Source organism: Arachis ipaensis, chromosome B08 (assembly GCF_000816755.2).
Source record: "Arachis ipaensis cultivar K30076 chromosome B08, Araip1.1, whole genome shotgun sequence".
NCBI classification, from domain to species: domain Eukaryota; kingdom Viridiplantae; phylum Streptophyta; class Magnoliopsida; order Fabales; family Fabaceae; genus Arachis; species Arachis ipaensis.
Window position 1 is genome coordinate 121,127,678 of NC_029792.2, and position 22,375 is coordinate 121,150,052.

Below are 22,375 nucleotides of genomic sequence, written 5' to 3' on the forward strand. Positions count from 1 at the left end.
CGAGAAGGGGATACTGTCGAGACCCTGACCTCTGAAAGACAGAACGGGGGGAAACAAAAGCCTTTACTACGAATATCACAAGGGATACGGGCACAAGACCCAAGACTGTTTCGACCTAAAGGATTCCCTGGAGCAAGCAATTAGGGACGGAAAGCTTGCCGAATTCTCCCACCTCATAAGGGAGCCGAGAAGACGGAATCGCGATCACGAGGGCGAGGACAGGCCCCGGGCGACAAGACGACGCCAAGAACCAGAGGGGGAGGACCACGGTCTTACGGTGGTGAACGTGGTAACAGCGAGGAATTCCGCCCCGAGGTCGAGATCGGCACAGAAGAAAGACGCCAAAGTCCTGGCTGTCTCCTCTTCACCCGCGAGAAGTTCCCAGGGACTCCCATCCATCTCCTTCGGCCCCGAAGACCAATGGTTCGACGAGGTACCGGAAAGTCTTCCCATGGTCATCACGGCCAGAGTCGGAACTGGCCTCGTCAAAAGGATCCTAGTGGATACAGGGGCGGACTCGAACATTATGTTTCGCAAAGTTTTTGATGCCTTGGGACTGCGTGACGCCGACCTAGCGACCCACCAGCACGGTGTGGTAGGGTTGGGTGACCACTTCATCAAGCCGGATGGGATCATCTCTCTCCCGACCTCCATGGGACAAGGACAGAAGCGAAGGACAGTAATGGCCGATTTTGTAGTCTTGCGAGACTCCACAGCCTACAACGTCATCCTGGGGAGAAAAACCATCTACGACCTCGGGGCAGCGATTAGTATGAAGCTGCTCGTAATGAAGTTCATTACGGATGACGGATCTGTAGGATCCATCAGATGGGACTTGGAAACGGCAGTCGCTTGCGACCACGCCAGCCTCTCTCTCAGGAAAAAGTCCAAAGAAGCATCAGGAGTCTTCCTTGCCGACCTGGATGCCAGAATAGACGACAAGCCTAGGCCCAAGCCAGAGGGGGACTTGGAAAAATTTAGGGTCGGTGACGGAGAGGAGAAGTTCACATTCATAAATAGAAATCTCTCCCATGAACTAAAGGAACCTTTGATGGAGATGATCAGAGAGAATGCCGACCTATTTGCTTGGACGCCAGCTGACATTCTAGGGATAGATCCCCAGCTCATGTCACACTATCTGGCCGTCAAGCCGGAGGCTAAGCTGGTGGCCCAGAGGAGAAGGAAGATGTCACAGGAAAGGACAGAGGAGGTGGCCAGGCAGACAGCCAACCTCCTTGAAGCAGGGTTCATCCGAGAACTGGACTACTCGACTTGGCTATCGAACGTGGTCTTGGTGAAAAAACACAATGGGAGGTGGAGAATGTGTGTAGACTATTTCGACCTCAACAAGGCATGTCCCAAAGACTGCTATCCCCTCCCTAACATTGACGCGCTCGTCGACGCGGCGGCGGGGTACCGATATCTGAGCTTCATGGACGCCTACTCCGGGTACAATCAGATACCGATGCACCGACCCGACGAGGACAAGACAGTGTTCATAACGCCGGGAGGAATCTACTGCTACAAGGTAATGCCATTTGGTCTGAAAAACGCTGGCGCCATGTACCAAAGACTGATGAACAAGATATTCAGCGAGCTCATAGGCAAGACAGTAGAAGTCTACGTGGACGACATCCTCGCAAAAACCACCCGGCTCGACGATCTCTTAAACGACCTGGGTGGCGTGTTCGCGTCCCTCCGGCAACACGGCATGAGGCTCAACCCGCTCAAATGCGCCTTCGCCATGGAGGCCGGAAAGTTCTTAGGGTTCATGATCACCCAAAGAGGAGTAGAAGCCAACCCTGAGAAGTGCCAAGCCATTCTCCAGATGAAGAGCCCGGGTTGTATCAAAGACGTCCAACGATTGGCAGGAAGGCTGACTGCATTATCTCGTTTCCTCGGCGCATCGGCAGCAAAAGCTCTGCCCTTCTTTAATCTAATGAAAAAGGGGATAGCATTCGAATGGACCCCGGCGTGTGAGGAAGCATTCAACCACTTCAAGGAGATCCTAGCAGCACCTCCCGTGCTTGGGAAGCCCAAGGCCGGAGAGCCACTCTACCTCTACCTGGCAGTAACAGAGGAAGTCCTTGCAGCAGTGCTCATACGAGAAGAAGGGAAGGCTCAGAAACTGATTTACTTCGTAAGCAGAGCTCTATAAGGAGCAGAGCTGAGGTACAGCAAACTGGAAAAGCTGGCGCTGTCACTCCTAACCTCCTCCCAAAGGTTGAGGCAATACTTCCAAGGCCATCGCATAATCGTAAGAACGGACCAAGCAATTCGCCAAGTGCTCCAAAAACCTGATTTGGCAGGAAGGATGATGACCTGGGTCATCAAGCTCTCCCAATATGACCTGCAGTATGAGCCCCGACATGCAATCAAGGCACAGGCGATGGCAGATTTCTTGGTAGAGGTAACGGGTGATCCCCACGAGGAAACGGGCACACGGTGGAGGTTCCACGTAGACGGGGCCTCCAACCAGAAGTCCGGGGGAGCCGGGGTCATGTTAGAAAGCCCGGCGAGAGTCATTTACGAGCAGTCGACCAAGTTCGAATTTCTGGTGTCGAACAATCAAGCGGAATACGAAGCCCTCTTAGGTGGACTAACTTTAGCCCGAGAAGTCGGGGTGACAAGGCTGGAAGTGTGCAGCGATTCACAGGTCGTCACCTCGCAAGTAAACGGAAGCAATCAAGCCAGGGACCCCCTCCTGCAAAAGTATTTAGAAAAGGTTAGAGAATTGACCAGGCAGTTCCAAGAGGTCACGGTCCAACACGTTCCAAGAGAAAGGAACACACGGGCAGACCTCCTATCTAAATTAGCAAGCACGAAGCCGGGAGCAGGCAACCGGTCTCTCATCCAGGGCATGGTGAAGGAACCAACGGTTGCCCTCCATTTGACGGAGTCAAGCCCCTCCTGGCTGGACCCCATCACAAACTTCCTGGAACATGGCAAGCTGCCTGATGATGAGAAGGCGACCAAAACATTGAGAAGGGAGGCAGCCAAATATGCAATCATACAAGGACAACTGTTCAGAAAGGGCCTCAGCCAACCCCTATTGAAGTGCTTACACCCCGACCAAACGGACTATGTACTTAGAGAAGTCCACGAGGGATGCTGCGGCCACCACATCGGGGGCAAAGCCCTAGCAAGGAAGCTCATCCGAGCTGGGTATTACTGGCCATCAATGATGAGAGACTCCAAAGAATTTGTCAGGAAATGCGTAAAGTGTCAAGAAAACGCCAACTTCCACAAAGCGCCGGCTTCCGAGCTGAGCCTACTAACGTCTACACGACCCTTCGCTCAATGGGGAGTCGACCTCTTAGGGCCTTTCCCGGTTGGCCTAGGGCAAGTCAAATATCTCATAGTCGCCATCGACTACTACACCAAATGGATAGAGGCTAAACCACTAGCCAGCATATCCTCATCCAATTGTAGGAAGTTCATGTGGAGACAGGTGATAACCCGTTTCGGTATCCCGGAGATCGTCATTTCGGATAATGGGACATAGTTCACTGACAAGAAGTTCACGGAATTTCTCACCGGCCTGGGGATAAAACAAAGGTTTTCCTCAGTAGAACATCCCCAGACGAACGGACAAGTGGAGTTCGCAAACAAAGTCATCCTACTAGGCCTCAAGAAGCGCTTAGACAACAAGAAAGGCACATGGGCCGACGAGCTCGCTTCGGTCCTCTGGTCCTACCTGACAACCGAGCAAAGCTCCACCGGGAAAACCCCCTTTCGCCTAACATACGGGGTCGACGCAGTGATACCCGTGGAAATTGGCGAACCGAGTCCACGGTTACTCCTCACAGGAGTACACGAAGCGGTGGAAAAGGACCTAGTGGAAGAGACCAAAGAGATGGCCCACTTGTCAGAAACAGCACTAAAACAAAGAATAGCCCTACGCTACAACACCAAAGTCCTCAGGAGGGACTTTGAAGAAAAAGACCTCGTCCTGCGACGCAACGACGTCGGTTTACCGACCCCAGGAGAAGGAAAACTGGGGGCAAATTGGGAAGGCCCCTACAGAATCAAAGAAGTGCTCGGCAAAGGCACCTACAAGCTGGAAAGACTCGACGGCAGAGAAATCCCGAGAACATGGAACGCAGGTAACCTGTGGAGGTTCTATTCGTAGCTTGGTTGCCCCGACCAAGTGGCCTGATGAGCTGGATAGAGGTTTACTTTAATCAAATGTTAATTCCCAATTATTTACTTTTATCAAATGCCTACTGTGTTCATGAACTTGTCTAGCTAACGACTAATTCTTAATTGTCCAAATATTCCAATGCGTACCCCGCAAAGATCGTACTCGTAAACGGCAACCCAGGACTGATCACCCCGGGAAGCCAACGGAACCATAGCCATATCGAATGGCCGCAATAATAAGACCACAACGGTTTCTAAAATAAAACCACGACGACCCCAATCGGGTCACCAACGCAAATGACAAAACGGACACAAGCAATAAGTCCACCCCGGAAAGACGGTAACGAAAATAAAACGCCAAGCAAGATAAACGATAATAATGATAAGTCGACCAAGCGACCAGTTAAGCATAAAAGTTATAAAGTCACGACAAAATGTTCAACAAATCTGCACCAAATCAAAGTTACAAGAAATCACTTCCGAGGCATGTCAACAATCTTGCCGTCTTAGATCGTCTTGAAGACCCCAATAGCCGACGTGTCGAAGTCAGGAGCCACGATCTTCACCTGGGCCTTCAGAGCATCCTCGGTCATGAAGATCGCGTTCTTCCTTTGCTCCTTGGTCGCCTTGTGCTTTTTCTTGAGCTCTTCAACCTCGGCTTTAGCGGCTTTAGCCGACGAGATGGTCTGGTCACGCTCCTTCTCCAAGACCACCACCCGACCCTGAGCAGCGTTCAGCTGGCTCTCTAGAGTCATCTCCCGTTCAGCTAAACGGGCCACCGTCTCGTCGGAAGCCTTCAATTTCTCCCCGACAGATGTCGCTTTCTCCTCAAAAGCCTTGAGCTTCTCCCCCATCTCGGACAACTGACTCTGGAGCAGCTCGACTTGCACCTTAAAGTCGTTGTTCGCCTTGCCTGAAGATTCGAGTTTTCTTCGGAGAGTCTGCATTCCCGACAACTCGAACTCAGCCTTTTGAGCTATCACGGCCCCCCGGAGCAGAGTCCGGTACATCCATCGCGCCTGCCCATCCAGGTCGGTCCCAAGAAAATGCTCCTCCGTCCCAGGATAATGGTGAGAGTCCCTTCCGGGCTGGCAGATGCCTTCCGCTTCTTGGGGGTATGAATAAGTTCCACATCATCATCTTCTTGATGGGTAGGAGACGAGTGCCTAGCAATGGCCGCCTCTTCGGGAATAGGGGAAGCCTGCACCTCGGCTGGATCTTTTTCAAACATCCTGGTGTCCTGGGGAGAGGGCACGGCCTGATCCCCCTTCTCCCCGGAAGGGCCCCCCGGTTCCCCGGCATCCTTCTCGTCGGCCTTCTCATCATCGCTATCCTCCAAGAAGGTCTTGACCAAATTTTCAAGCCCAGTCACCAAAGCAGACATCTCTACTACAACAAGAAACCAAACACGTTAGTCGTGAAGTCGGGAGAAACAAAATAAACAACAATCAATGCAAAAACACAAGGCAGAATAGCTCACAAATATAGTTCCTGGCGGACTTCCGTTCACCCATGAGGAGGTGGGGGTTCACGGGGTTCTTTCCAAAAATAGCATACAACACATCGGCAATCCTTTTATTTACAGAGGACGTTCCCTTGTAGGTCACCTTGATGAAAGAGTTAGACCCCGCCCCAAAACTCCAATAAGTCGGGATGAGGCGTTCCCCCTCTAACGACAACCAAAAGGGATGGTGACCTTTAGCAGAGCGAACTTTGAAGAATTTGTCCTTGAACCCATGATAGGAGTCCTCGAACAGGCTAAATATTCTCCGGCCTTGGGCAGACCGGAAAGACAAAAACCCTTTTCCTCGCCTTCCCTTGTTTGGAGGGGTTGGTAAGGTTGAAAAAGAAGAGGAAGACATCCACTGACGCCGACAGCTCGAGATATTCACAAACCATCTCGAAACAGTGGATAGAAGCCCAGCTGTTCGGATGGAGTTGCGACGGCGACACGGATATCCGATTAAAGAGAGACATCTGGAAATCGGAGAACGGCAGGCGGACGCCGACCTGGGTGAACATGGCTTTGTAAAATCAAATCCAGTCGGCGATCCGGGGAGAACGGAAATTAATCTCGTACAAACGCTCGTCGGGCGCAGGGACGAAAGTCTCGTAATTGGTCTCTTCATCTGTTCCCCCGCAGAGATATCCGGCTTGCCGGAACTCCGTCAACTCCTCCAGATCCATCTGGTTCGGCGAGTCCTTTATGTCTGAGGTCACCCAGGCGTAGGGGTATAGTTCGCCGCGGAGGTGGAAGCCCGAGAGACGACGCGAGGCATACCTACAGTGGGGGTACCACTCCATTAGTCTATGAGGTCGGGAGCCCAGAAAAACCCAAAAAACTACGTTTATCCTATTTGACAATTAAGATCAAGCATGGCTAAAGCTACACCTATCCCGAAAGCCACCTAAAAACCTACCCTGGAATGGTACCCCTTCCCTAACACGTCTACCTAGCATCAAAAGGTCATATAACCACAAATTCCAAGCAAGACAGCAAGAACAAACAAATACTAACAACAAGCACACAATAACAGAACAGGAAAAAGAGAAGTCCGAGGATTACCTGAATTTGTTGCGAAAGCTGGAAGGATGAGAGGAAGATGTTCGAGAAAACTGCAACAGCACTCTGGAATTTCTGAGGGAAGGAAAAGGGAGATAGCAAGGAAATGGAAGAAACAGAGGCGTAAAAAGAAAGAAAAAGTGGGAGGTGAACTATTTAAAAACTGCCATTCAGGAAGCGCGAAAGACTTGGGGGCAAAATGGTAATTGTGCATGGGGTTTTGCAACCCATTATGAGCATTTAATGCTCAGCACGAAGAACGAAGCGACGAACGGTTGCTTCAACAACCAAGAGACACGCGCGCAAGGGGCATGTCCCTTCCACGGGCGACCGACCTGACGATGATGCATAGAACATGAAATAACGCGCCACTAATAGATCCCACGACTATCACTGGCGCGTGGGGGCACTGTTACGGCCTGGCCCAAAACCTCAACGGGTCGGTCCAATCCGAACGCCACCCGACCCGAACGGTCAAGGGTGAGGCGCCCCGTAACCGACCCGGACACGCGTCCCAGACAGCTCACTTACAGCTGTGGGATAACGTCTCGGAAAAAGTGGGCCTACCCTTGTAGGACCCACCTCTGACACAGTATATAAGGGAAAGGTTTTACCCTTCCCCCAAGGTACGTCACATATCACATCACCCCTTTTCGCCTGCACTTTTACTGACAAGAGCGTCGGAGTGTCTTTGCAGGTGCGAAGTACTCGGGACCTCGTACACGCCAGCCCGGCAGTCCACGACCTGACGAGCCCCTACCACTCCCTGGAAGTCCAAACCCGAATCGTCCGGTAACCGACCTACCGAACAAATTACTTACAAAAGCTTTGAGGGGCCATGACCCATTGTCCTAACAAAACTCTGCCAATAGTGAGACCCACATAAATATTAAAATATAAAGAAAGATGAAGATTCACCCTATGGTGCACATTACTCCAAAGTCCAAACCGAGATCATTACAAAAACAATATCAGTATTCTTGGTAAAGTTCTTTATACCTAGTAACCTAGCAGACCTTTAAGCGGGTGCAGTGCAATAATAATGACAGCTCCAGCCATGAACTTTACAAAAAAAAAAATTCAAGATAAGGACTAAGAAAATAAAGTATGGTTGCTTGATGGCAATCAATAGAAGGATTTATTCAAATATATAAAGGAAGCAATCTACATTTAAAAAGAATAAAAAATAATTACAGAAGAAAAGAATAGCATTCTTTAATATGATTGAAGAAATACTCAGTTTTGTTAGCAATATAATGATTTGTTAGTGATGAGCAAATAATCAAGTCACAAAAATAATGCAAATACTAACTCCGAGTAAGCATGGACCATTCAAAACTTCTAGCAATTTGTCTAGCGTCTGCTAGTTAGTCGTATACTAATGATTTATGATAACTTGGCATAAAAATAACATAAAAAAACACTGATGCTTCATTATAATAATATCTCATTGCTTCTTTCTGAAACACATTTAGATTCATGTACTCACTTAATCAATCTTAACAGTCAAGTTTTTGTTTGAAAATTGTATCTTAATCAACCTCAAATAGTCAGAAGTCATGCTTTCATTGAAAAAATGGAGAAATAATAAACAATTTATCATTTAGCACTTCAGCAACCTTTTACCTACTATTGTACTTTTAACGAAATGAATTTGCTAAGGTCAACCATCACAGCTCAAAACTAATTAAAATTCTCTTAAAAGCATATATTCCTTTTTCTTAAAATATGAATATTTACTATATGTGTATCACAAATACTTGTTTTTGTGTCCAATGCTATTCAATATCACAACTACTTATTTTTTTGCAGCAGCTGCTACCACCTCAGCTTTATTTAGCAACTTATCATGTCTGCCTTCAATTTCACCTGCTACTTTGCTAATTACAAATTCATTCTCATTCAATCTATTCTCAAAGTTTGAAGGTATTTTCTTTCTGCTTCTATTAACTAACACAAATTCTATCCAAAATATATGCTACGATCAAGAAATGAAATATCGTAATTCAACATCTCATCTTTATCATGCCAATATATTTTTACTTTAAATAGTCCATCACTAAGAATTCAATGCAACATAAATATGATGAGAATAAGTAGAATAAAATTCAAATATACTAATCTAAAAAAATTATTTTTATCTTTCTTTCCACTCTAAAATCAAGAGAAAAAGGACTCCGACGCTCAAATCAGTTCTTAATACTAAAGAATACTCAAAAAACTATTATCTTTATGCCCGTTTTGTATCTGATTCCCTCTATAACCGTGACCTCTCTCTATTTATCGTTACATGGTGAGAACCGATCTATGCATGGCCTTTACGAGTTGTCCACGGTCAGTTTGATAATAATTCGAACTGCCTTTGTAGTGGCCGAAATATGCACGAATACTATAGAGGTGCTAGTAACGGTTTTTTTGTTAGAAAATATTTTTGATATTTGAAATTTAGTTCCGAGATATGGTGTCATGGACCAAAGTATTCAAGTATGGATATAGTCCCCAAACTTGACTTGCTTTTGTGTGAGCAAGTTGAGCTTTTTTATGATACTTGTATCTCGGAGCGTTGTAAGTATCGCAGTAGCCCCTCAAGCTCAACGTGTGACCATTTGAATGCATGTTAAGCTTTTTAGGCCTCTTGAATGTTACTTAGGGAATGTTAAAGGTTTGCGTTATTTTCAATGTATTTAATGTAATAATTACCTTTATGCGATTATCCCAAGTAAATAAAATCCGTTCATTTTTTGCAGTAGATGAATAGTTTTTTCTCATCCAATGGTAAATAGTGGTAAATGACGCAGATTATGTGCTAGTGGGCTTACCATGATTTGTATTACACTTTTTTTTTACACATTAGGAACAAGTGCTGGGTGATTACTCATAACTTTACCAAGTGAAGAAGGGATGACTTCCATGTTAGGATTTGGTTGAATTAGTCCCACATTGCTTAGGATAGCAAATGGAGTGGGTGGCCTAGGCTATAAATATGAGGCTAAGTTCTCCATTTGTTTTTGCATAAGTCAGAAACACTTTAAGCTTGTATCTGATTTTTCTTTTTCTCTATACTCTTTGATTAGAGAGTATTGTCAGGTGTAGTTAGATATTTGCTTTGAGAGAGTGTGGGTGTACTGGGGTGCCGGTGTTAGAGAGAAAGAAGTCTATGTGTTGTAACAATTTTCACATAGTGATATTCTCTGGTTGTCATTTGACAACGGCCGTGGTTTTTTCTCCGGGAGTTTCCACGTTAAATTCTTGTGTTGTGATTGTGTCTATTTTATTTCTTTGTCAAAGGTGTTTTCTCAAGGGGGAATGATGTCTTATTCCCAACATTCCAAAGGTTAGTGTTGTTTACCTTCGTCTTTGTCTGTTTCTTCCTCTTTTCTTACCATGGTAAAAGACAAAAAGAATAAAGTGGTATAAGTAAAAAATTATCTGTACGCATGGGTGCATGCGGATGTAAAGTGTCGCGACTCCCTGTATTACAAAGTTGAAAAAATTTCTGAACTTTCTGCTTATAGTTACGTCAGGGCTAGTATGCTAGTAGGTGTAGAATTGCTTCTAGTTAAAAGTTTCAAAGAAATGTTTGTAAAAGTACCATAAGTGAAAATTGTATATCCGTTTTACCTAGATGACGAGTTGGTGGAAAAGTTTCCTTTATATTAGTATCCCAAACCCATGCAAATTTTAGATGCTCCGGAAAAGAATGAGGAGGAAAATTTGGTGTTAGAGTTCCTGATAAAATGTTTTTCTTCAAAAAAGTTGTTTTCTATTCTTGAGATGTTGAAGGTTGAGGGTGATAAAGAAGCTTTGGGAACTTATATTAGTAAATTTTTGGCATAAATTGAGTTTTATAATCGATTCGAAAAAAGCTGGTTGTTTCTCAGATTCTGATGCTATGTCATTTGTTTCAAGTGGAAAGATTCCGAGCTTATCATTTGCATGGATGAGATTGTTTTTGGATCAAAAGAAGAAGAATGATAAAGAAACTCCTGTCGCGGTTGTTGGAAAGGGTATAGAGATGGATGCTGCATAGTCAAGTGCTCGTCCGTTAAAAAGGAAAAAACTGGATTTAGTAATGTGGTTATTTACAAAACCTTGTGGCTACTTCTTAGGTCATTGGTGCCAGGATGCTATGCTTAGGTTGAATGTCTGAAATAGTCGGAGCGGAGGAGAGGAAATATGCAAGTAAAATTCTGGATTTGGAGAAATTATTAAAAGAGGGATGAGGTTGTTATTGAGGCTACGGCAAAGATGAAAGGTATGAAAGTGGAAATGGCTAAACTTCATGAATAGATCTGAGCAGTGCAAGGTCAGGTCAAGGATGCTGATAATGAAAAAGGGCAGCTAACCTCTAGGGTACATGAGTTGGAATAAGAAGTGATGGAAATGTTTGCGACAGGCTTTGACCGAGCTATTAGTTAGGTGACGGCATTGTCCCCTGACTTTGATGTCGAAAGTCTTGACATGACGAAAATAGTAGTTGATGGTAAGCTGGTAGATGGTGAAACTGGTGAGGAGGCAGAAGGTGACAATGGAGGATCTGTTCAGAAGGATAATTGACATAAAATTTGTAGTTTTTGTATTATGTGGCTTGTTTGGTAGCTCTTTTGACAATGGCCTTTTGGTTTGTATATTTTGAATGATTGACATGGTGTTTTGTACACCATTATTTTGAAAAACTTGCCTATTTGCTTGATGAATGCATGTTTGCATATTGTGTGTGTAATTTTTGCAAGCTTTCATATAGAAAAAATAGTACTTTATTGAACTGGAGGATTTGACAATACTTTCTAATATGGAAGGTGCAAAGTGATCGGCCTTGTTAAAACTTTTCCGAGAAAAACCTGTGTTCTTTTATTGGGAAAAACTTCGTTGGTAAGAAAAAGAGTACCTTTCAGCTTCGGCTTTTACATGTAATAAAAATGCAAGGAAGATATGTTCCATGTGTTTGGGAGCTCGGTTCCTACCAGTGTTTGTAGAGAATATGCCCCTCGTCCGTGTACTTTTGATACTCGGAATGGTCCTTCCCATGTGGCGGCAAGCTTTCCCTAGCCAAGAGGTTTGCGAACATCTTCTACTTTCCTTAGAACAAGGTCTCCGTGTTGCAATGTTCTCGGTCGCACCCGTTTGTTATATTTTTGTCTTATGACAATCGGCATTTCCTGTTGCCTTCGTCTGGCCGAGGTGCATTCTTCATCTAAAGTGTCCAGCTCGGCTCGACTCGCCTTATCTGGTCATTGGCCTTGGTAGTTGTTAGTTCAGTTCTTAGTGATCCTTGTGAAATTTTCACTGGGATCATTGAGTCTGCTCCATATACTAGTTAGAATGGTGTTTCTTTAGTTGTTGAATTTGGTGTGGTGTTATAGCTCCATAAGATTTCTGGGATCAGCTCGGCCCAGTGTCTTTTGGCATTGGCTAACTTTTCCTGTAGGGACTGCAAAATAACTTTGTTAGCAGCCTCAACGAGACCATTAGTTTGTGGGTGCTCAACAGAAGAAAAATTATGTTTGATATTAAGGTTATTTATAAAAGATGCTATGCTTTTATCAGTAAATTATCTATCATTATCAGTAACAATATCACCTGGCAAGCATATCTACATATGATAAATTTTCATATGAAAGATCGTACCTTATTTGAGGTTATCTTGGCTAGCGGCTGCTATCCATTTTATGAAGTAATCAATGGCAACTAGTAAAAATTTTACCTGATCTTTGGATACCGAGAAAGGTTCGAGAATGTCAAGCCTCCACCTATAAAAAGGCCATCCTACCTCGGAGGTGTGTAACAGCTCAGCTGGATTATGAATAGTTGGTGCACACCTCTGACAATTGTCGCAATGTCGTACTTTCCTCATGCAATCATTCTAGAGTGTTGGCCAATAATAACTTGTGCGAAGGAGTTTTGAAGCTAGGTTGTGCCCTCCGATATGTGTTCTATAGATCCCTTCATGTGCTTCTACCATGGCGAGGCAGTATTCCTCCGTTCCGAGACACTTTAACAGTGATCTGGAAAACCCTCTTTTGTATAGATCGTCCTAATCAAGGTGAAATGACTCGCTTTCTTCTTAAACAACTTTAGGTTTTCTTCTGTCGTCAGGATCTTTTCTGTTTTCAAATAAAGCTTGCATGGTGTCCTCCAATCTGTTTCTTGTGACAAAGAGAAGACATGGATACTACATATGATTGGTTCCCCAAGCGTTAGTTGTGACAGAACTGGTATGGTGTCTGTAACTTTGGAAGTTGCTAAATTTGGATAAAACACCTGTCCTATTATTATCCTCCCAAGGTATATGAGTGATCTCAAAAGTTTGGAAAATTTGAATTAACCTTTTAACATTGTTCGAATATTGTTCCAAAAAGGGATCTCTTGCCTAGAAGTTGTCGTTTACCTGTTGTACAACTAGCAATAAATCATAGTAAACCTTAAGGTGTTGAACTTTTGCGTCTTTGGCCAAATGTAAACTGGCTAAAAGAGCCTCGTATTCGGATTGATTATTACTTGTCTTGAATAGGAATGTGATGGACTGTTTGGCACATACTCCAGTATTGTCTTTAAGAATAATTCTGGCTCCGCATCCATCCTCGTTGAAGTGTATTTAGGACTAACTACGAGACCTTCAACCTTTCATTATAGCATTATCTCGCTTCCTTGTAGTCAGAATGTACAGTTTCGATAACATTATCTTGCACATGGAACTTAACACATAGGTGAATAGTAGAAACGATAGCTCCAAAAGAGTTTAAAGATGGTCGCTCTAATATAATGTTATAAGGGCTAACACAATCAACTACCAGATATTGGATATCTAGGGTTTTTGAATGGGGTATTCCTCTAAAGTTGTTCTCAACCACACAGGGTTTAGCTGCATCTTCCAAAAAGTTGATAAAAATAACATATCGACACTACTACCTGGATCCATTAGTACTTTCCTAACTGTGGCTTCTCCTACTGTTACAGATATTACCACGGAATCGTCCAGGTTTTGGCTTTTAGATCGAAAATCAGAATCAGTGAAAGTGATACATGGTACTGAGTTTGCTGGGTTCCGAAGTTCCGTATATTCTTTTGTCAAGGTTAGCATGGTCCTGTAACTTCTCTTCCTTGTGGAGCTTGTAAGTCTTCCACACGCAAATCCTCATGAGATATAGTTTCTGACTTTTCTTGTCGGGGGTGGGGGATTTGTATTGGACCATTTGGCATTATTTTTTGCAATTGTGGCTGAGTTCGCGTGATCCTCAGTCGCTGGGGGACTCTCGGAAGTTTTCTGTATTCGGCCGTTGACATATTTATCGAACAATCCTTGTCGTGCCAACCGCTCTAAAAGGTCTTTTGCTACTACACACTCGTCGGTCGTATATCCAAACTTTTAATGAAATGCACAATGCTTATTTTTGTTGACACATTTTTTATCTTGATACGTTCCGGCTCTATTGGGGGGTTTAATGATTTTGACGTGCAAGATTTTTTTTATAATGTCTTTTCTCTGAGTTAAATTGTGTATAGGAATCGAATTTTGGTGTCAATTTAAACTGCTTTTTGCCTTCTTGATTATTGCTCGTCCTGTTTTGCCTATCATCCTCCCTGCGCGGTGATGGTTTTTCCATCCTCTTGGCCTCTCTTAACTCCTCAATCTCAATTTGACCTGTTGCTTTATCTCTAAATTCGACTAATATTTTTTGTTTTGCTATTGCTATTGCTTCCTGAAATTTTTTGGGACAGAGCCCACTTTTCAAGACATGCAAGTGTACTTCTGGATTGAGATATGGAATTTCCATTACTGCTGTTGCAAATTGTGTCATGTATTCCTTCAAGTTTTTTTTTTTTCATCTTGCTTATAACCTTACAATACGCGCTGTCACTGTTAACTATTAACAAAAAAAGATATTATACAATAAATAGTAACCAAGACCCAACTACCTACAAAGGCTCATAGCATCTGTCTTATGTAAGCCAAAGTTAACATTAACTTAACAAGGGAGTCGACCTAGGAGGACCCATTATAAGTTTATAACCCCCCCGAAGCTAACCCCTACAGGAGAGCAATCCACACACTGCTTTTTGGAATAACATTTTTTGTACCTCTTCACAATCTTTATCTGTACCATAGAGCAGTCATTTTTTAAAATTAATTTATATTTTTAAAAATAATTCCATTTATTTTAAAAATATGTAAAAATTATTTACTTGAAATCATTAAATTTTAAGTTATGTTTACAAATATTACATATGGATTCCTTACTCCCACTTTTATGTGGGAGTATCATTAGCCAACACTAAAATAATTACAAAAAGAACCCCATTTTTTTGTTTTTAAAAAAATCAGTAATTAGATATTGACCCTCTAATTACTCTTTTTTACACATTGTTCTTTTTTCTTTAATTTCATATTCAAAGTAGTGGTGAGAGACTGAGAGTGAGACATTTGGTCTGCTAGGGTTTTGTTTTCCTCCTTCAATCACCGTAGCGGTGTAGCCATTCTCTCTTCCTCTCCCTCCGCAGTCTCTCTCGTTCGCTGCCGCCGCCTCGCAAGACGCCGCCGCCACACTTGGAGGTTAGTTAATCATTATTTTTTTCTCAATAGTCAAGAAATTTAATTATGCTTGCAATGAAAACTTAGAAATCTATTCAGTATTTTCACTGAAAATAATTTTATTTGTATATGTATCTGGTCACTACCTCTATGGTAAATACTAAATAGAGCAGCACTATCTAATCTAGTGTAGTAGATGTAGATCAACTCAAACTTTTATGAACAGAAAAGAAAAGAAAGTTGTGGAGGCACTTATTGCTGTCAGCAAGCCATCAACTTCTGTGTATGTGTTGTGGCCAATGGCAGTGAAGGGTGTCTTTTGGATGCTTGCTTTTCTAGCTGCATAAACGGGTAATTATTGGAGAAAGAGAACCGTTATGCGTGACAATGTAAAATTGACCTCACCATTGTTTTATATTATTCATTTAACGTTTTATTATAATACTGTTGAATGGTCCTTGTTGCTAAAACATTATTATACTTTACTGCTATTACTGCTGTAACCTGTAAGTGATTAATCTTTGTTGAATGAGACTTGATTAGTAAGCTGAGTTAATTGGAATTTCTAAGGGGGGACAAAATCTAAGATAGCAGTAGCTTAGGCATATCTTACTATATATATAGAGTTAAACCTTGTAAAATTGATAGTTGAGAGTCGTTATTTTTTTTTTTTTGTAGTTATGATATTTGATATGATATGAAGCAGCCGAAGAAAATTCATAGTCCAAACGGAGGTGCAGTATATATTTTTTATGTTGTATATTCTGGTAAATCAGCAGAGAATTAAAACTTTATATTAAATTAATGTACTAGCAAGAGATGATATAAGACCAAATGCTCTGAATAAGAAGACAATTCCAAGTCGAAAGAGTTGTTACAATTTATATATGAAGGCTGGTGTATGTGTAGCAATTGAAGAGTATGCAACTTTTGTGTGACTCTACTCTTACATTCGACAAGTGGATTCATACTCATTTTGACAAGTTACGTTTTGTTGAATCTATACTAGATCCACAACAATACATATCTGTTGGAATTCATTATTAATCTATTATCTCAGCTTATACAATGTACCAAAAAATACGCACGCTTTCTTGTCTCCTCAGATCAGAGGTGCCGCTTCATGAATTTTTTTTATGAAAAAAGTATAAATAGACAATGAGAATACTAAACAATGTGAATAATGAATATATTATATGTTTAATTTAATAGATATGCAGATAATATATTTGTGAGAGCAAAGCAATAACAATAATCATAATAATGCAGCACAGAGCAAATTAAGCGGAGGAAGAATCATAATTTTATCACTACATACTCCATAGACTGAAAACAAATGTCAAGGCCATGATCAAACTACTAGTCGCGCCATCATAGGGCCATAAGCCATATACATTAACATCAATACAGTTATTATCATCATTCATTTTTGGCATAAGTACTTAACAGATCAGTTTTAGAATGCACCAGGCACAAAATTAATAGCGGCTATTCGTTTTTCTAATTTATAAAACAAAACAGAAGGATTATCTTATTTATAAATTTTCATTTTGAGAAATATTAGAAGACTAATATTTTTCTTTGTATTATCTTACATACTAGTCAACCTAATAGCTGCGTTGAAATCACTATTATCCCTAGAATAACATTCCTCATAGCTACTGAGTAGCAAGGCAATATCATCACTATTATCCCTAGCATCAAGGCAGGAGAATCAAATCCAATTGGCAATTTCTGAGTGTGGAACCTAATAGCGGTGTTGAAATCATTAAAAAACCTCCTAAAATTCAAATTCGAATCCCCTCTGCCTCCAAGTTTCAAGCTAGGAGAAGCAGCAGAACACACACTGTGGTTTGTGACATTGAAGTGCAAGTAATTTGATAAAGCTAAAGCGCAATTATCAGAGCCAAAGGTGAAGAACTTGGAATTAAAGGCAAATCGACCAATATGGGATACAAAATCATGGACAAGACCATGTTCTTGTTGAACACTCGCCGAATGAAACATGGTTTTTGTTCCGTGTTACTCTGCCGAGGTTACAACTACCATATGAATAAGCCAATAAAACACCGAAAACTAATAAATATAGTAGCAAGTAGAGAGAGTTGACATGAGAAACACAGCCATTATCACCACCAACAACAACCACGTGTGTTAACCATTTACAACATAGAAAGTGCGTGTGTGTGGAGGTCAAAGTCAGAGAGAGGGTCAAAGAGATTGAAGAAGTAACAGTGCAAAGAACAGAGAAGAAAACATACGAAATGATGAATTGAAGAGGGATAATGATTAACTAAGAGGTTCTGTATTTTGGGACTGGAAAAATTAAGAAAACAAACCTTAAATAGCTTATTCCGAGAACCAAAACTTTTACTATGAACTTGAAGAACAGCAAGAAGCTGAGTGTATGTCTCAATGGCACTCTTTAACTGGCCCTGAGCGATCTGAAGTTTCGCCTTTGTTCGTAACAAATCACCTTGATCCCATTTCCCAGTCTGATCCAAAGCAGCATTGATAATAGATTCGGCATCTAAGAACCGCTTTTGTGCGGATAATACCCTAGATAACAGTAACCAACCTTTAACATTAGAGCCAACTTCAAGTTTTACAATGCACTTAGCATAATGAAGTGCAGCATCCAACTTCCGTTGCTCAGCATATTCTAAACTCAGATGGTATAATACAACAGGGTCTTCCATTCTGCTCAATTTGCAGGCATTTTCAAGGGTATGAAGTGCCTCAGATTGTCTCTTAACCCTCTCAGCATCAGAAATTGCAAATTTCGAGTATGCAGAAAGTGAAACACCAAGTAAGAAATTGGCCATATTTTCTAACTGATTACATCTTCCATCCAAGTTCTCAAGTGCCATCCGAGCAAAGCTTACCCCAGGGTCTTTTGTAACACTGAAGTTCTCGCAACAAATCTTAGAAGCCATTAACAAACTTGGAACATGTCTTGGGTCCTCTCTATTACTCAGCAGTTTTCTAAGAAGATCCAGCGCTTCCACGTTCTTCCCTGCTCCGTAATAACAAAGAGCTAAAGCATGGAACCTCTCCTTTCGATGGATAGTTCCAGGAAGCAATTCTTCCAATTGATTGGCTAAAATCATCAAATCTCCAGAAACAGATAGAGCAAATGAAAGGTGGTCCAAAATTGAAGGATCCCACTCAATTCTATTTAGAGTGACTTTTCTAAGCAAAATCATTAAAAGAAGTATAGCCTCTTCAATGTTGTTTCTAGGCACAAACGATCCATCCATTTGGTCCCAATAGGGTAATATAGTAACAAAAGCAATTTAAAATTTACCAATTGCAGCCAACTTCAAGTTTTACAATGCACTTAGCATAATGAAGTGTAGCATCCAACTTCCGTTGCTCAGCGTATTCTAAACTCAGATGGTATAATACAACAGGGTCTTCCATTCTGCTCAATTTGCAGGCAGTTTCAAGGGTATGAAGTGCCTCAGATTGTCTCTTAACCCTCTCAGCATCAGAAATGGCCAATTTCGAGTATGCAGAAAGTGAAACACCAAGTAAGAAATTGGCCATATTTTCTAACTGATTACATCTTCCATCCAAGTTCTCAAGTGCCATCCGAGCAAAGCTTACCCCAGGGTCTTTTGTAACACTGAAGTTCTCGCAACAAATCTTAGAAGCCATTAACAAACTTGGAACATGTCTTGGGTCCTCTCTATTACTCAGCAGTTTTCTAAGAAGATCCAGCGCTTCCACGTTCTTCCCTGCTCCGTAATAACAAAGAGCTAAAGCATGGAACCTCTCCTTTCGATGGATAGTTCCAGGAAGCAATTCTTTCAATTGATTGGCTAAAATCATCAAATATCCAGAAACAGATAGAGCAAATGAAAGGTGGTCCAAAATTGAAGGATCCCACTCAATTCTATTTAGAGTGACTTTTCTTAGCAAAATCATTAAAAGAAGTATAGCCTCTTCAATGTTGTTTCTAGGCACAAACGATCCGTCCATTTGCAGCCCAATAGGGTAATATAGTAACAAAAGCAATTTAAAATTTACCAATTGCCCCAATTTTGTGCTCCCGACAGATATCTATCAGATCTTTCATGGAATTGAGTATTGACAACCTCAGATATCTGTCACCCATCACAGGAGGCAAATGATGAGAAAGCTTGATTAGATAATAATAATAATAAACTTATAAAAAAACTCTAAGTAGATTTAAGTAGTGTACCTGCAAACAATAATGATATCTAATTAAAGCCAATGTATTTAGATTTAGAGTAAAAGGAGAAATTCCAGTTAAGGTAAACCACTGTGAGCACAATTTCTAATTTGTATGACCATCCAACCCATTTTACTAAAAAAGCAATGTCCCATCCAATTGACTGGCTATGATAATTCTTTTTCCCTTTCAACAAAAAACTTAGTCCATGCTTCAATTTTGGACTGTTTGAAATTTTTTGTTGATTTTTTCAGATCATTTCTATGATCTCCAACCATTAATTAACAAAGCAACACCATTTCTAAGATCCTTCAACCCTTTTTAGCTGAGACTTCTTTTTTCCCAGGACAACAAATGACTCGGTCCATTTATGAATTTTGGACCGTGTGGATTTTGGAATGCCAGGCCAACTGCAGAAGCAATGCAGGTCCCTGACACTTAAGAAGTTGGCCTGGAATTCATTTGCAATTTCTTTTGTAAACAGGGTTTTGCCGCAGCCCGGAGGGCCAAAGAAAAGAACACCTTTGGAAGGCGACATGCCAAATTTCTCAAACTTCTCAGCATGTTCCACCGGGTATTGAACCGTCTATAAACAGTAAAATAAATCTCTTATATTAACAAATTGTTGAAAACATACCTAATATACAACACATTTAAGATTCGGAATATGAAATCAAGATGTATACCTGATGAACCAGATGAGCGATTTAGGGCCGCAGAAACCTCTTGTCTTATTGAGCGTGGGAGGCGTGGCGCGGCGGCCGAAGCAGGGCGAGGCGGAGGCAGGGTGCGGCGGCGGCGGAGGCGTGGCGCGTCGGCGGAAGTAGGTCGCGGAAATTTGCAGCAGAGGAAGGGTATGAGAATGGCAGGGATTGCAGTTGTCTGAAAACCCTAACTGCTTCTCTTCTCTGAAATGCCCCTGAATCTGAAATAAGAAAAAGAACGGGGATGGCAAAATTAGGGTTTTTCAAGAACTCTAAGGAGGGTGGAGAGTGAGGGCAGAGTTAGGGAAGGAAAGAAAGGCTTCAACCTGGTTGATGCTCTCCAAAAATCAGTAATCTCTCAGTTTCTCGTACCAAAGAAGGGAAAGGGGTCAAAATTAAAAACCAATAATTTGAGGGGTTAAAATCTAATTAGTAAATTTTTAAAAATAAAAAATGGGGTTCAATTTGTAATTATTTTACTGTAGGTTAATCATACTCCCACATAAAAGTGGGAGTAAGGAATCCATGGCCCTATTATTATTAATTAAAAAATAAAAAATAAAAAATTTGGACTTCCCTCCTTTTTGTTCCATCTAAAAGTTAAAAACTTAAAACAACCAAAGCTCGCAGCCATAGCAGCGTCTGCGTGTGTTGTGGTCACTGGCGATCTGCAAATCTTGATTCTTCCAAATATGAAAAAACACGCACAGAAAATTGAAAATTCATAAACACACTTTATTAATTTTACTTATTAGAGTATCAATTCAAGAGAGAGAGATAGAGAAATAATTTGAAGTTTTAAACCTTGTTCCCTCCCACCAACCATGTCCTTGGATCCCAATTTCACAGCGGCCGCCACCACCACCACCACCGCTATCGCCACCGCTGCCACCGCCACCACCGCTGCACCAGCAAGACCTATATCACCACAGGTTCGCCCAAACCCGCAATTAACGAAACCTAACAATAACCACGACCAATCTCAGAATCAGAATCAGCCTTTTCTGTATCCAGTTTCTTCTTCTGGCCGCGGCTTCATCCCGGGGATTACGAATCCCTTCTCCCGTGGTGGTGGCGCCGACGCACGCCACATGTCGCCTTCGCTAGCTTACGCTCGTGGCGTTCATGCTCACCTTGAGTATCTCAGCCAGATCACTAGGCATCAGCAACTAGGTCCCACTATTAAGGCTCTTCCTCTCTCACCTCAACAACACAAGGTATCTTGTAATAGAAATTCAATTCTTCTGGTTTTATTATGGTGCTATTGTTTAATTTCTGTAATAATAATCATTCCAAAAGTAAATGCTTTTGTGGCTTTTGTTTTGTGGCGTTAATTCTATACTCTAATTTAACTAATTGTTGATTGTTCGTTGAAGCTTTAGCTTCTGGCTGTGTTATTGTGCTTCTTATAAGCTGATATTTGATGATTTTTGCTCTAATTATTTAAATTAATTTTTCATTGTGGGGTTTGTATTTAGGCTACACCTCGGTCTGCTGTTACTGATAGCAATGGCTATAAAGATACAAGCACAAGGTTGTTATTTTTATGTTTAAACGATATGTTATATATATTCGTTTGCTGTGTTGGAATCGATTTTAATATGTTTGGTTTGTTTCTTAGGGAGAGAAGCAGAGATGATCAGTATATCGTGGTCAGAGATAGAAAAGTGAGTCTTCATTTGCTTATTTTGCATGAAATTAATTGTGAAGTTCTTGTGTTAGAAAGACCATATTGATGTTGATATCATAATAAATTGTCTGCGTTAAATGTGTGACAATAGGATACTCTTCCTTTTTTGGAGTGTGTGTTTAAATTCATCTTGAAATGTGCTGAATCGGCTAATCTCTCTCTTGCATGTTATATGCTTGTCAATTGTTCTGCCTTTTGATCCTAATTTATCTTTCTTATTGATTCTTAATTTCTTCCTTATTACAATTATACATGTAAACTCTGGTTGTGAGGGTCCTTCCAATAAATTGATGGTCTCCTATGTTCCTTTTGATTCCTCTTACTTTCCCTTCCATACCTTGATATTATGTGATTTAAACTGAGTTCTACAAATGGGTGTGTTCTCACATGTTGCGTAAAGCATAATTGATGTTGTTGTTACTGGTATTCTTTGATTTTGTACATATTCAGATATTCCAGTGGTCATGCATACTCCAACTCTAGTTATTCAGGAGTGAGTTCTTGAACTCTTGCTTTTGTTGTGTTTCATCCTTGTTCTGATTTGGAA

The 22,375-nt window shown here is 41.7% G+C and overlaps 3 protein-coding genes across 4 annotated transcripts in view; 1 reads left to right on the forward strand and 2 right to left on the reverse strand.

Annotated features, from left to right (window-relative positions):
- LOC107611482 (protein NPGR2-like) lies at positions 16,839–18,496 on the reverse strand. The gene is made up of 2 exons (XM_016313402.1): positions 17,576–18,496; positions 16,839–17,156 (listed from the first exon to the last, which is right to left on the reverse strand). The coding sequence occupies exons 1-2, from the start codon at positions 18,494–18,496 to the stop codon at positions 16,839–16,841; spliced, it is 1,239 nt and encodes a 412-aa protein (XP_016168888.1).
- LOC107611481 (protein NPGR2-like) lies at positions 18,540–20,458 on the reverse strand. The gene is made up of 3 exons (XM_021108341.1): positions 20,121–20,458; positions 19,957–20,020; positions 18,540–19,345 (listed from the first exon to the last, which is right to left on the reverse strand). Exon 3 carries the CDS (start codon positions 19,218–19,220, stop codon positions 18,540–18,542), a length of 681 nt encoding a protein of 226 aa, XP_020964000.1. The 5' UTR covers positions 19,221–19,345; positions 19,957–20,020; positions 20,121–20,458.
- The window catches only part of LOC107614016, a 5,238-nt gene continuing 3,607 nt past the window's right edge, over positions 20,745–22,375 (forward strand). Inside the window, exons 1-4 of one of the 2 annotated variants that reach the window (XM_021109913.1) lie at positions 21,085–21,355; positions 21,617–21,672; positions 21,760–21,805; positions 22,279–22,321. In XM_021109913.1, coding sequence (XP_020965572.1) covers positions 21,648–21,672; positions 21,760–21,805; positions 22,279–22,321 — 114 coding nt within the window. In that variant the 5' untranslated portion in view covers positions 21,085–21,355; positions 21,617–21,647. Of the gene's footprint in view, positions 21,356–21,616; positions 21,673–21,759; positions 21,806–22,278; positions 22,322–22,375 lie in introns of both variants that reach the window. The other variant, XM_016316226.2, reaches the window with a different exon arrangement.

Coding starts and splice junctions, on each gene's coding strand:
- LOC107611482 (XM_016313402.1), bottom strand. CDS start 18,496: ATGGATGGATCGTTTGTGCCTAGAAACAACATTGAAGAGGCTATACTT. Junction 17,157..17,575: donor CTCGGAATAAGCTATTTAAG/GTTTGTTTTCTT, acceptor TTTAATTCCAAG/TTCTTCACCTTTGGCTCTGA.
- LOC107611481 (XM_021108341.1), bottom strand. CDS start 19,220: ATGGACGGATCGTTTGTGCCTAGAAACAACATTGAAGAGGCTATACTT.